Here is a 15,687-nt window from a genome sequence, read left to right as displayed (position 1 = left end):
TCTCAAGGTCAAATTATTAAATTTTGCTAAAATTGCCATAGCTTCTTTATTTATGATTAGATTTGATTGATACTTTGACAAAACTACTCTTACCTGACATACCACAATAGACTCCACCCAAACCATCCCGTGTGCCCTCCCCCCCCCCGTCCCTCCCCCCCCCCTAATATTTTTTTTTTAAGATCATCTCACAAATGACCACCACACCCTCACTCTATACCCCCCACCCCACCCCCCAATTTTTTTTTGCAACGGTTAAAAAACACAAATATTTATTTTTATTATTATATGTTTGAAATACCGTCCAACCATCGCACCCAAGAATCCCCCCACCCACCCCCCCCCTCCCCCCACCCGAATCCCCCCCCTATTTTTTTTTTTTTAAGATCATCTCACCATTTCACAAATTACCACCACACCCTCACAATATACCCCCCCCCCCCCCCACCCTCCCAATTTTTTTTTTTTGAAACGGTTAAAAACACAAATATTTATTTTTATTAATTTATGTTTTAAATAACGTCCAACCATCGCACCCAAGAATCCCCCCCACTCCCCCCCCCCCCGATTTTTTTTCGTTTTTTTCGCATTTTTGGAAGATAATGTAATAAATTCCACACCCCCACACTATACACCCCTCTTCACTCCACCCCTCCCTCCTTTGTGATTGAAAATGAGAGTCCCTTCACCTTTAAAAAGAAAATAGATGAGCGGTCTGCACCCGCAAGGCGGTGCTCTTGTTGGTACATGCTATGGTACATATACCAAACGACACAAATTATCATGATGACATAGTTTCAACAAGCAAATTCGATATCCCCCGCCAATATGCTTCTGGACACAAAAGTGTTATATTTGACACTCAAAAAAGCATTTTTTCAAGATACAAAGGGCCATAACTCCTTTATTATCCAATGTTGTACACTGCCATTTGGTGTGCATCATCCTCTTATCCATATATATACTCATACCAAGTTTCAATGAAATCCGCCAAAGCACTTCTAAGATATGGCTCCGGACACTAAAAAGCATTTTTCCAAGATACAAAGGGCCATAACTCTGTTATTAACAGATGGTGTACAATGCCATTAGGCGTGCATCATCCTCTTATCCATATATATACTCATACCAAGTTTAATTGAAATCCGCCAAAGCACTTCCAAGATATGGCTCCGGACACAAAAAAGCATTTTTCCAAGATACAAAGGGCCATAACTCTGTTATTAACAGATGGTGTACAATGCCATTAGGCGTGCAACATCCTCTTATCCATATATATACTCATACCAAGTTTAATTGAAATCCGCCAAAGCACTTCCAAGATATGGCTCCGGACACAAAAAAGCATTTTTCCAAGATACAAAGGGCCATAACTCTGTTATTAACAGATGGTGTACAATGCCATTAGGCGTGCAACATCCTCTTATCCATATATATGCTCATACCAAGTTTAATTGAAATCCGCCAAAGCACTTCCAAGATATGGCTCCGGACACAAAAAAGCATTTTTCCAAGATACAAAGGGCCATAACTCTGTTATTAACAGATGGTGTACAATGCCATTAGGCGTGCAACATCCTCTTATCCATATATATACTCGTGCCAAGTTTCATTGAAATCCGCCAAAGCACTTCAAAGATAGGGCTCCGGACACAAAAGTGCCGGACGGACGAAAGGACGGACGGAAAGACGGACGGACAACGCCAAAACAATATCCCTATGGCGGAGGATAAAAAGTCAATTCCAATAAGCTCATAGCTTTATGGTTGCGAGTGACATCGACCGTTGAAAACTTCGTGTTAAAGTTTCCCGCGCACTGCGTTATCAGCAGACGCCGCGATCACTGCGTGGGCGTTAACAACCTCCATGTAGTTTCTATAGGTCGCAGTTTCGCGTCTAATGACGTCATCGTGCGGATAAAACACCAACAGGTCAGTGCCCACTTAAGTCCCAACTGTATAGATTTTGCCACATCCGCTGTAGTACAAAATTCGACGACCCAGCAGGATTTGACACCTGGTCGCGATGACCGGATATCAAGGGGATTGAACTGGATACGTTGCACCGGAACGTTGAGTCTGTATAAGGTGCTGCACCTGTTCGTGATTTTATATAAATAGTAGTTGTAGTAGTGGTATTATTGGTTGTTGTTGGTGGTGGTGGTCGGTGGTGGTGGTGGTACAATTACTTATATATATTTGATCAAAGTCCGTCTTTGCAATTATAATACATTTTATGATTTATATCACTTACAGTATCGCTCGATTGGTCATTGACCGCTCGTGTACTACTTAAATGTACCCTGGGTATTCTTAAGTATACTTTAATGTACTCCGGATACGGAAAATATACTGAAACGTACCCGAAAATTCTAACGCTAAATTGGTCGTTGTTGGCGTTTTTTTTCCAAATGAATTGTGTTCACATTTATGTCAATATTCTTTAAAATGGCCACTATACTATCGAAACTACTGCTCAAAAAAGCATTTTAAGAGAGTTTTTTTTTTTCAAAGAAAAATTTGTTTCGTATTCCGTAGCGCGTTTTATGACATCGAATTTTAGGCGGGAGTAAAACTCGGGTACACATTAAATTGGCTGGGTACGCGTTAGTTTATTTTTCGTATCTGGGGCACATTTAGTAATTAGTACCCGAGCCGACAATGACCAATCGAACATATGTAGCTGGTGGATACAATTTAAGTTCTTTGTTACAAAAATCAAAAACTCGAAATAGAATGTCACAAAAATGCGGTCGTGTAAGTGGAGTCTAACAATTTTACCTCCGAGTGAGACACGCTTTCGTTGTTCCGGAAACTGAAAACTGCGGCATTCGGACGACTGGGTGATGTGTCACTGCGCATGTGCAGACTTGGGGCGATCCGGTTGATGTTGTCACTGCGCATGACATCGGCCTCCGGGCAAGCTAAATCATCCGGCGTTGCCGCGTCACTGAAACCATGAGGGCTGCACCGGTTAAAGCGACTTAAAACAGGAAAAAATAATATAGAATTACGTAACTAAATTGTTACTAAAAATCACGATAATGCAATTTTCAGCGGCGGGCATTAATCAACATGAGACAAACATATAAATGGTAACTCGTGACAAAACATATTTCAAATACTTGCGTTTAAAGAGATAATCTTACGCATTTCTTTCAATAAGTACATGTAATGTTCATTATAAAATTGTCACGATTAGCATGTGCGTTCAACTGTCAAAACATTTTCGTGCACGTGAAAATCGTTTTGTGTATAACACATCGATGCAGATGAAACCAAAAAACCAGAAGTGTTTAAAAAACGGCAACTAAAATGAAATCATCAGTGACTATTATTGAAATTACAAGGCGTTTTCTTTGACAGATGTCGCCATTTTTCCTGTAATAACGCTGTTTAAAGGTAATTAATATTTGTTACATTTGCTATTCACTTGCAACTGATTTTATGTAAGCATTACATATATTTTCTTTTTACGATTATTAATAAAAGTGTAAATGTGTTATTTTTGAAAAAAAAATTGCATAGACTGTAAATTAATTTGACTGTATAACGGTTTATTATTTTTCGTGTTTTTGTGTTAAGCAAATCAATTCCGCTTTAATGGAAATTAATGTTAAAAGGAAGTGTCTTCTTAACGAAAATCCAGGTGAGGCGGAAAGCGTCGTCCCTGATTAGCCTGTGCGAATTGTACAGGTAAATCTGGAATGACAATTAACGCACATGCATGAAGCCTAGAATTCACAGGACGAGGCTCATTAAATTTTATCGGGGAAAAAGGGAAGATTTTTTTGTGCAGTTTTTCTATGGGAGCAGTGGTCTAATGGTAGGACGCTGGCAAAGAGATTGTGATGTGCCTGGTTCGAATCCCACCCTGACCACTGGAATTTTCATGAGCAAGAACTTTAACCCCATTTTGCTCCTCTCGACCCAGATGTGTAAATGGTCACCTGTGAGGGAAATAAGCCAATGTGCCGTGGCTGCATACTGCGCCGAATGTTAACGGACGACTTATGGCCCAGTGATCTGGGGGTAATTGTGAAGCGCTTCTGAACACACTGTATGAAAAGGGCGCTATATAAATGTGGTAAAAACATCCTGCATAGCGCCCGATGGACTGAAAAGTGATCTAAACAGACGACAAGCGGAAACCTGATAGCGATCAAACGATTAATAAACACCCCACAGACAGACCACCGTGTGAACGAGTTATAGCGAACAAATGATAAACATCAGTCATTGACTTATGACGTGACACTTACATTTGTGGATCAACAGCGCTCCGCGCCGCGGTCCCGCTTGTTGCGTCCGGTTTCTGCGGGCTCTCCTTCCGGGATCGCGGCGCATGCGTACTACAAGCGCGGTGACTGGTAGCGTCATACACGCAGTCCGGGTCCAGCAAGAGGGTACTGGGCCGGAAACCAAGAGCGAGTAACTTCTGATACTGGAAAGGACTGACCGGCTGCTGAAATATGAGAAGTCAGCTAACTGCGCATGCTCGGAGCGGATACCTCCCAAAACAAAGTTTTTTAAATTAAGGAAATCGCGATAAAGAAGAATACTGTCTGTGTAGTGATTGTGAAAAACTAATGATTGCACTACTGTAGTATCGTATCATGTTATGAGTATTCAATGGTCTGAGGGGAGTAATTCTGTTATACATATTACAAGGATTATAGTAAGAGTGGCATCCCCTGATATGTACATGTTTAGAGGGCGCTGAATAGATTGTGGAACCTTCAATGGTGTCTTGTGTTGTTTTGTCTATGGTTATTTGAATCAAAGTAATCGGCCTCGAGCCGGGTTTGATACTACAACTACTATAGGAAATATTTCTTTTTTTTTAAATCAATGTGAAATGGGTTATAATAAATATACCACTTTTGTCTTCATTAATTGCATTTTTGCGCTGAACATTTAACATTTATTCGTAATTCAGTTTAGTTTTTGTATAGTTCGCTAAATCAATTGAGAAAAATCATACAGGCCGACAGACTAAAGTAATCGCAGCAGTTATATCCTTTTTGCTGATCGAAAACTGCTTCGAGCTTGTCGTAAGTTTAATAATTGTGAGCGTGTTTATATATATTGTTTGCAGTCAATAACCTAAAACGTATCTCAATAATGTTGACTAGAGCCGTACGTGTTGTACTTATTGAAACGAAAAAAAAATTTTTTTAGAAAAAAAAAAAGAAAATAATAATCGATCAAAATGACGCCATCGCATACTGTTGTTTTTATTAGAAGGACAATGTGTTGATCGGAGACATGATCGGAACCAGTGACATATTTGATGCTCGAAACCAGTGACGTGTCTAAATAGAAACATGTCGAGTCAGTGTAATTACGAGACATGCACCGATTACTAAAAGGGAACGGAGAAGCCGGCATACGACTAAATTCAGTGTTTTAATTCAAAAGCTTTGTGTAATCCAAAGAGTCTTCATAACAAACGTGTAAAATATGTCCCATCTAAACGAACCAACACAATGATTTAGGACATATTCATTATTAAAATTAAGAAATTTCCTTAGGTTTCAAAAGTTGCCTTGGTAATTTGTCATCAAATTTTGTACGAAAAATTATAGTTACGGCTTGAATTTATGCTCACTGTTATTTCACCTTAATACAAAATAATATCCTTAAAATAATTGTCAGGAATTTAAAAGAACTATTGAAAGTAAGTTATCAGAGAGGTTGAGACCTTGTTATTGTACTTCGTCAAAATCGCACCGTAACTTTATACGAAACCCGCATGGAAAAAACTGGGATTAATGTCTGTGCGTAAACTCAAGTGTCGTCCCAGATAAGCCTGTACAGTACGCACAGGCTTATCTTGGATGTCACTTTCTGTCTGATTGCGTGTTTTGTTTAAAGGCAGTACAATAATTCGCGAACGTCTAGTGAACTGCACAGGCTAATATAGAACGACACTTTACGCACATGCATTAAGGCCGGTTTTCTCAGAGCGCTGCTATAATAAATTTCGTATGATGTTCTATAAGACGGGCTCTATTCAATTACCGACCATACATATGTATCGTATGATGTTCTATAAGACGGGCTCTATTCAATTACCGACCATACATATGTATCGTATGATGTTCTATAAGACGGGCTCTATTCAATTACCGACCATACATATATATCGTATGATGCTCTATAAGACGGACTCTATTCAGTTACCGACCATACATATATTTCGTATGATGTTCTATAAGACGAGCTCTATTCAATTACCGACCATACATATGTATCGAATGACTTTCTATAAGACGGGCACTATTTAATTACCGACCATGCATATATATCGTATGAAGTTCTATAAGACGGGCTCTATTCAATTACCGACTATACATATATATCGTATGAAGTTCTATAAGACGGGCTCTATTCAATTACCGACCATACATATGCATCGTATGATGCTCTATAAGACGGACTCTATTCAATTACCGACCATACTTATGCATCGTATGATGTTCTATAAGACATGCACTATTCAATTACCGGCTATACATATGTATCGTATGATGCTCTATAAGACAGGCTCTATTCAATTACCGACCATACATACGTATGATGCTCTATAAGACAGACTCTATTCAATTACCGACCATACACATTTATCGTATGAATGTCTATAAGACGGACTCTATTCAATTAACGACCATACATATGTATCGTATGATGATCTATAAGACGGGCTCTATTCAATTACCGACCATACATATATATCGTATGATGTTCTATAAGACGGGCTCTATTCAATTACCGACCGTACATATGTATCGTATGATAATCTATAAGACGGGCGCTATTCAATTACCGACCATACATATGTATCGTATGATGTTCTATAAGACGGGCTCTATTCAATTACCGACCATACATATGTATCGTATGATGTTCTATAAGACGGGCTCTATTCAATTACCGACCATACATATATATCGTATGATGCTCTATAAGACGGACTCTATTCAGTTACCGACCATACATATATTTCGTATGATGTTCTATAAGACGAGCTCTATTCAATTACCGACCATACATATGTATCGAATGACTTTCTATAAGACGGGCACTATTTAATTACCGACCATGCATATATATCGTATGAAGTTCTATAAGACGGGCTCTATTCAATTACCGACCATACATATATATCGTATGAAGTTCTATAAGACGGACTCTATTCAATTACCGACCATACATATGTATCGTATGATGCTCTATAAGACGGGCTCTATTCAATTACCGACCATTTACCTCTAAAGAGATGGACGATCTGTCTGGTCCGGCGGTGAAGGGCCGACATCGGCCGGAAGTGGGCCGGCTGTTCACGTTATAAACTTCCGTGGAGGAACCAGTCCCGCCCAGTGCATACCACTTTGAGAATAGAAATTGTGCATTATTAAGATAAGATTGTTCAGGCCTCGTACTGGGATTAATTCATGTGCGTAAAATGTCATTTCAGATTGGCCTGTGCAGTCCGCACACGCTTACAGGGATAACACTCCGCAGAAATTGAATTTTCGTTCAGAAGAGAATTCCTTTTAACGAAAAAATCCAATAAATCGGAAAGTTTCGTCCCTGATTAGCTGGTGCGGACTGCACAGGCTTATCTAGATTCACTCTTTATGCATTATCATAAAGATCAGCTTTCCGAGAATAATAGTCTTTATTTGCCCTCCCCTTTCCTCCCGCAATTGACGTATTTTCTATAACATGTGTTTATAAAATTATGTCAACACTAGATTTGTTTTCAGTATAGGTCATTTCATTATTATTATTTCTTTGTTATTGTATGAATATTAGTCGTTTTTTTCACATCTGAACAAAAGTTAACTTTAGAATTTCGTTGAAATTATAAATTCATGACGTCAAATTGACGTCCTTCTCAAATTTTTAGTCGGGCACACTTCGTTGTACGGTTACATGATATGATTTCGAGTCCGGATCGAATGCGAGGATGCTGGTGTAACCCCTCGGTAGCGTTTGATGTCTGAAGAGTTGCGCAGACTCGCGCTCAAGGGTATACACAGCGTCCCGGTCCGGCACGTCCCGACCCACTCCCACCAGCCTCTGCTCCAAGTTGTAGACGGTCATGATGCTGCAGCGGGCCGGGGTACGGAACGCGCACTGTGGACCCGATCTTAGAAAAGAAAAACAGCAACAGTAAAAAACAAGCGCACATTGAGTGTTATTATACTGATATTAGACTGATAAAATGCAACACTACATATGAGATGCGTTGTGAGAAAACTGTGCTTAATGCATGTGCGTAAGGTGTCGTCCCAGATTAGCCTGTTCAATCCGCACAGGCTAATTAGGGATGACACTTTCCGCTTTTTTGGTATTTTTAGTTTCAAGGAAGTCCCTCCTTACCGAAAATCAAGTTTAGGCGGAAAGTGTCGTCCCTGATTAGCCTGTGCGGACTGCACAGGCTAATCTGTGATGACACTGTACGCAAATGCATTAAGCCCAGTTTTCTCAGAACAAGGCTCATATAATGTATATAGTATTGAAGTTGCTGGTAGTTGTTAGAAGTACGTAACGCGCAAAGGGGACCCGATCGATAAACATAGCAACAGTAGCTTCATTACAATTACACGCGCACATTGAGTGCGATTGTACTATTTAAAATATAACGCTGCAAAATAAAGACGAAAAACTAGTTTCCAATTAAACATCAGTTTAACTATGAAAAGAAAGCAGCAGTAGTGGTGGTAGTAGTAGTAGTAGTAGTAGTGTAGTAGTAGTAGTAGTAGTAGTAGTAGTAGTAGTAGTAGTAGTAGTAGTAGTAGTAGTAGTAGTAGTAGTAGTAGTAGTAGAAGTAGTTGTAGTAGTAGTAGTGCAGTAGTAGTATTAGTAGTAGTAGAAGTAGTAGTAGCAGTAGCAGTAGCACTAGCAGTATCAGTAGCAGTAGTAGCAGCAGCAGCAGTAGAAGCAGCAGCAGAAGCAGTAACAATGATAGTAGTTTTAGTAGTAGTAGTAGTAGTAGTAGTAGAAGTAGTAGTTCGCGCATCATAACCACCACCATCAAAATCACCACCACTTCACTATCTAAATCATCATCAGAATCACGTTCAATATTACCTCACACCTGTCGGCACAGAGCACTGAGATCTCGACCGATGTCCCGACGACGTCGGTCGCACTTCATCCTCCGTCACTACGCCTTTCTTAAGCGTCTGGCTCGATTTCGGCATTACCTAGGCAACGGAACCGGACTTTAAATGGACTTGTTTTTAGATTGAATAAACAAATCATATATTTCAAATGAAGTGTAAATATGACAAAAACAATGCGAGTATGGTTGTATAAACAACCTTCTTCTACCAGTGGCCGATTCTTCTCTCGACAAATGTACATTTAGGACGTCATAATTGGCACATATTACAATGATATGATAATTTCATTCCAGGCAAATATATGCTATGATAAGTGGTTAAGCTTACAATAAAATATAAAATGAATAAATAAATAATACTTACCCATCTGATACCGGCCCAACTTGACAAAACACGTTCAACCCTGTTACCATGACGCTCGACGTCATTGACGTCAATAACAACGGCGTAACGTCAGCGATATAGTGACGTAATTTTTTTGTATTCAGATTGACGTCTGAAGTCCGTCTTTTGTTGAAGGACTAATTTAAGTAACATTTGTGAAGAAACACAATCAATACACACCAACCTTATTGTTTACTTTATTTCAGGAACGTTGAATTAGAATCTCTCAGGTGTGCCTTTTTTAGGAATGTATTCATCATAAATGTCTTTCTGTTTTGAGCTAAAAATATACAATCATAACCTTGCTTAAAAGGATTTTTTGTATTCAACAGGGTCAAATCGGCATGTTTGTTATGTTAATGTGATATATTTCACGGATGAAATTCGAAACTAGTTAATGTGTTCAAATATTAAGGCAAGTACTTCAAAAATTCGTATTAAAATAAACATACTATTAAATGTGTTTGTTTTACAGTATGCACTTCTGAAAACGAACATTAGCAAACTATATACCCGCGATCCGAAAAAGGTAATTTCTGTAAGGATTTTGACATCAGTTATCGTTTTCGAATTTCATGAACCGTATATCATCATGATCACGACCAGCATTGTATGTATTATTATTTTGTGCGATACTTGAGTAGTTATCTTTCGAATATCCACCTATAATAAAAAAAAACATGTTTTCTTCAAAAATTGTTTAACATAAAGCATCAGCTCGTTAACACGCTCAGCAAGAAAATTGTTTCCTCTGGAAATTATTTCTAACACAATACAAACAAACCGCATCGTAAATCGGTTAATAAATCACAATTTGTTAACCTTTTTATACTGAAGACGCGCTCTGCAAAAACGGGGCTTATTGATTGTTCGTTAAGTGCATTTGGAATTTTGGATCTATTTGGATCAACATTATTGAGTGTTAAGTTTGAATAAATTCCATAATTACAGTTTAAAAATTGTGGTTTTTGCGTTTATTTATTACTTGTTGAACTGTTGAATTTCAATAACCATGTAAATCAAGATTAAACATAGTTAATACACGGCGTTTTATTTAACTTATTAAGTATCAACATATTGATACATTACTATTAATTGTATATGTCTTCTTTTCGACCTCCCCCCCCCCCTCCCATTAGTACAGTGGAACAAAGACTGCCCCCCATTAGGATCCTTTAAGAGTCCTGTAGGCCTACTGAAAGTAGAGCTCTAGAACGACCTAAAATCTCATTTCAGTTGAGACCGATTCAACTTGCCGTCTCGACCTAAATATATGTTACTTGTTAAAGATGTAAGCAACGTTCTTCAAAAGGAGATTAATTTATAACTTTCTGCGGGAAATCGTCTACCAATGTAACAATGAAATAAACAGTTTCCAGATGAAAAGGTAACTTTCTCTTACTTCTCCAACTGATACAACTAATAGTGGGTTTCTGCGGTCCACAAATACGCGTTCAATCGACCTTCGTAAACACGCAATTATCACTCCTCCAGGTACAGTATCCTAGATTTATGTGCGAACTCGGTTTTCTTTTATACTCGGCATTTAATACAGGAAACACTGTCATGGGCATTTATGTTTCATTGATAAAAATATTACACGAGACCAAATATCATAAAATTTAAATCGCTAATGTCCATCGATTCTCACAAATACAGTACGTACAGGAAATTTTGTTTGTTCGTTAAAGAAATATTGAAACAGTTTTAATTCATAACGTGTTCTACATGTTTGCTTATCTATACATTTAATGATTGTATGTTCCCCATCAGCTCTCAATGTTAAAATATCGTTTGTATATGTTGTGTTACATATAAATAATCTCTCCCTTTAAATCTATAATTGCTGTCAGCGCCCTCTCTTGTCGCCAGGCGAAGCCACCCACATCACTCATGAGGGGTAATTTTCGCATCGATTACCTTTTATGGGGGATTTTTTTACGTAGTTTCTCATTACTTCCTTTTCAAGTTTTGTACATGTTTGCACTTTATTCCTTTGCTTTTTTAACTGAGTATATCTGACACTCATATAAGACTATACTGCTATGATGTATTATAAAGTTAATGTCAATATAAAACAGAGGTGAACCTTTTGTTGTTCTCTCCTATTTTACACACTTACATATCTTTTATTTATGGCAGTTATCAGTGCTCAAATAAGTATTGAAAAGACACATCTTCTTTTCTCATCTCTTAACAAGTCAGCGCATATGTTTTTTTATAAATATAAACTGTTGGATAAGAGATGACTGTATCGAGAAGTGTGAATAAAATAGAAAATACTTGTGATAAATAAAGATATAACTTTATTTATAAAACAAACGAAAACAATTTTCAACAATCACAATCGCGTTCGCCGATGCATGTGTGTGACAGTCTGTTTCATGATTTTGCACATCTTCATCTTCAATTTCTATCGAGTTGTCATTTGATGACGCGGTCGCCGATGCCTGTGTGTAACTGTCTGTTTGTTTTTTATGAATACTATCTAATGCAGTTTGTTTAAAAAGAAAATCTATTTTTTGCAGGAAAAAAATCATTGTTTTCATAAGCATTTTTTCAGTATGACTTAGCATTGTGTATTATTTTATTATCCGGAAATGGTGTAGATGTATGAATCATGCAGGTGCGCGAAACGTTATATTTCCCATATACAGCCGTATCGATAAGGCTGGAAAACACTAACAATATCTGTTCAGTGTTACGGGTTTTGCGTGTGCTTATTTTTTTTCCTTTTTTCAGGGATATTTTTTTCCTTTAAATAGGGTAAAAAGGATACTTCTTTCATGGGGGAAGCCGCCGATATTCAACGGTAAATTTGGCAAATCGAGGGCCCTGGCTGTATAGTATGTAGCCCCTACAACTATGGACCTATTGATGCCCTTTGTATAATTGTTGCTAATATTGTCATGTTATGCATGAAGTGAGCTTTAAATTAATGAACGTGGAAACTTGGCATGGGTGTGAAATACATTATTCATTATCACTTTTAAATGAAAGGGATCAAGACAATACGTTTATGTTCAATTATTTTATTTTTAGCGAACACGATGAACACCGCTGTAGATATTATGGGTCTGTGGTGATTGGCCGTGTTCGCCTTATATCAATCAGCTCCAGTGACATATTTGATCTGAACACCCATCGCAGGGTTTATATTTGTAAGTGAACACCGTGAGGTGATCATCGCGGCGAGTGGCGTTTGTGTAAGTACACTGCGCCTGTACTGTAATCACAAAAGGCTTGGTTGCGATTGCTTAATAGCATTTAAAATATATGAGGGAAGGAACTGTGTAGAAATAAGCACTTCTTTCGACCACAGAGGGATACAAAATTCTTAGGTGTAATGGAACCTTGAGCTTTACTTCAGAAGTTTTGACTGGTAGAAGGCTAACTCAAATATTGTTGCTTCAATTCATGGTTGATTCAGAATCCAAGCTAAAAACATTTCATGTACATCAACTTAAGCATAAGTTGTTTACACTCATCTCAAAAGTTCAAATAAAACTCAACGGGTCGCGTAGTGTACTTAAAGGGTATTGGTCACAGTTCACAGATTTTGTATTTTGGGAAAATGTCATTCAATATGTTAACCAATAAATATATTATAATGTTTTGAATGTCCTAAACTAATTATTTTAGCGAGAAGATAAAGTCGATTAAAATACTATGAGTTCGAAGCAGAGGCCTCTTGAAGTTAAAGCTAATACGCTTCCGCAGAGCCATGCAGGCTTTAGTATTTAAAGGCAAAATATAAACGCTGATCAACGTATTTTCCAGATTGTTGACAAAAATTATTATGAACCCTTCGAAGAAAAGGGGGAAAATTGCTTTGCTCATGTCGGTCGGTCGGTCGGTCGGTCCGTCCACCAGGTTGTTTCTGGATGATAACTCAAGAACGCTTGGGCCTAGGATCATGAAACTTCATAGGTACATTGATCATGACTCGCAGATGACCCCTATTGATTTTGAGGTCACTAGGTCAAAGGTCAAGGTCACTGTGACCCAAAATAGTAAAATGGTTTTTTGAATGATAATTTAAGAATGCATACGCGGCCAACAGGGCACACTCTGAACAATATTACTGAAGCAACTGGTCTGTAATCCTAAATCTATAATTATCAGTCCAATGAAACATCATCCTTTTAGTAAAATACAGTGGATCAGTAAAAATATTATCAGAATATGAGATTTTTTTGTATATTTTGTATATTAAATATTGTGTTAATGTTTAATTTTGTTGATTAATATAAATATAAGCAGGACAAGGGAGGTAATACACTACAGGGGAAACAAATGCAATAAGTTTAAATCTATTGTTACAGATTTGCCTCCCTTGTAATATATTTTAATTTTACCAAATGTAAGGCTAACTGCATTTTTGTAATGCATACTACTACTACTACTACTACTACTACTACTACTACTACTACTACTACTACTACTACTACTACTACTACTTCTTCTGCCACCACCACCACCACCACCACCACCACCACCACCACCACCACCACCACCACCACCACCACCACCACCACCACCACCACCACCACCACTTCTTTTAGTCAGAACCAATAGTGTTAACATTTCTTTTAGTCACGACCAATATTTTTGTGTCGCCTGACTATGGACAGGAAGACATATAGGTGTTACTTGCTTTGGCGGTGTCAGCAGCGTCCACGGTGTCACACTTTTCGAAAAAGGTTCATCACTTTTGTGTCCCTTCAGATATTGCTTTCATATTTGGTATGCATGTGTATCTGGAAAACACCTTTCCATGCACATACAATGTTTGACTCCTGTGACCTTGACCTTGAATTTGAGGTCAGCGTTCAGGTTTCAAAATCTGCGACAAAAATAAGGTTCATAACTACTATGTCTTGAGCTTTACTTGAAACATTAATTTTTATTTTTTATGCCCCCGGCATCACCATGATTCGGGAGGCATATAGTGTTAGTCCTATCTGTATGTACAAAAATCTTGGTTAACCCATTTTTACCGTTTCGTTTGACATCAATGCCATCAGGCGACAAAGCTAATTCGCGGAGTTCTAGTTTACATTTCATTTAGTAAGGAGTGTCGTTTTACTTGTTTCAAGATGAAATTCTCAAACACATAGCATACCATCACAAACACACAGCATACCATCACAAACACACAGCATACCATCACAAACACACAGCATACCATCACAAACACACAGCATACCATCACAAACACACATCATACCATCACAAACATACAGCATACCATCACAAACACACAGCATGCCATCACAAACACACTACATACCATCACACACACACAGCATACCAAAACAAACACACAGCATACCATTACAAACACACAACATACCAAAACAAACAGCGTACTATGGCACACAGCAAATTATTATAAGCACAAATGATTTAAACCCACATTATTTCCATGAAAAAGCCGATGTATCAACAGTCTAGAGAAGACAGACAAGGCGTTCAACACTTACTGTATATATTATCTTGTTTTTATCATTGCATACAAATTTAAAAGTGAGGATTTTAGTTTTAGTGATTAATACTCTTGAATACTGATGATAAAATGCTGCTTATTCATAGATAAATATAATAGATGAAATAAGAAAATAATTAAATTTTGATCTGGCAAATTGTTGAAAAAGTCAACTTTGATTCTAACTTTTATTCAGTGTCCGACAAATCCATTGCCCGGAGCCCGGGGGCTACCGAAATTTTTCATCGGGCTACTGAAATTTTCCAGCTGACGCCCGCCGGGCTACTATAAATTTATAAGAGTGGTAGCCCGGTTTATTGACAGACATACGTAGAATAAACACGCTGACCATGTGTTTGTACACTGTGTATTGCTTATAATCCAATAACAAAGTGCAATCAATTATCTAATCAGTAACCGATCACTTGCGGTAATGTCGTAAACAGTATCAGTGTATTTTAATCATCCAATCAGAATCAACATTTGTCGTCTGCTAATAATATAATGAGAGCCGGTTGGATAGTTGGCGCACATGATGCAACATCATTTCGCAGTTTTGAATTCTTTGTTAACCGCAACAATGAGTAATGGCGACAGCGTTTTTGATGTCGTTAAATATTAAAGGACGCAGAACATTAAATAAATCAAAACAATAGCGGATTCTTCAAAACGGTAACGA

General features: G+C 37.9%; 1 protein-coding gene across 1 annotated transcript; it reads right to left on the bottom strand.

Moving 5' to 3' along the window:
- Positions 1-619: 619 nt before the first annotated feature.
- Positions 620-9,559, bottom strand: LOC127876085 (uncharacterized). The gene is made up of 7 exons (XM_052421004.1): positions 9,500-9,559; positions 9,102-9,217; positions 7,941-8,157; positions 7,272-7,391; positions 4,262-4,464; positions 2,781-2,949; positions 620-2,096 (listed from the first exon to the last, which is right to left on the bottom strand). The coding sequence occupies exons 2-7, from the start codon at positions 9,212-9,214 to the stop codon at positions 2,037-2,039; spliced, it is 882 nt and encodes a 293-aa protein (XP_052276964.1). The 5' UTR covers positions 9,215-9,217; positions 9,500-9,559; the 3' UTR covers positions 620-2,036.
- Positions 9,560-15,687: the final 6,128 nt, after the last annotated feature.

Source organism: Dreissena polymorpha, chromosome 1 (genome assembly GCF_020536995.1).
Source record: "Dreissena polymorpha isolate Duluth1 chromosome 1, UMN_Dpol_1.0, whole genome shotgun sequence".
In the NCBI taxonomy this organism is placed as follows: domain Eukaryota; kingdom Metazoa; phylum Mollusca; class Bivalvia; order Myida; family Dreissenidae; genus Dreissena; species Dreissena polymorpha.
Note: the sequence above shows the minus strand (reverse complement) of the source record. Positions and strands in the feature narration are given on the sequence as shown.

Coding starts and splice junctions, on each gene's coding strand:
- LOC127876085 (XM_052421004.1), bottom strand. CDS start 9,214: ATGCCGAAATCGAGCCAGACGCTTAAGAAAGGCGTAGTGACGGAGGAT. Junction 2,950..4,261: donor AGCGCTGTTGATCCACAAAT/GTAAGTGTCACG, acceptor TCATGGTTTCAG/TGACGCGGCAACGCCGGATG. Junction 2,097..2,780: donor AAAGCGTGTCTCACTCGGAG/GTAAAATTGTTA, acceptor AATCACGAACAG/GTGCAGCACCTTATACAGAC.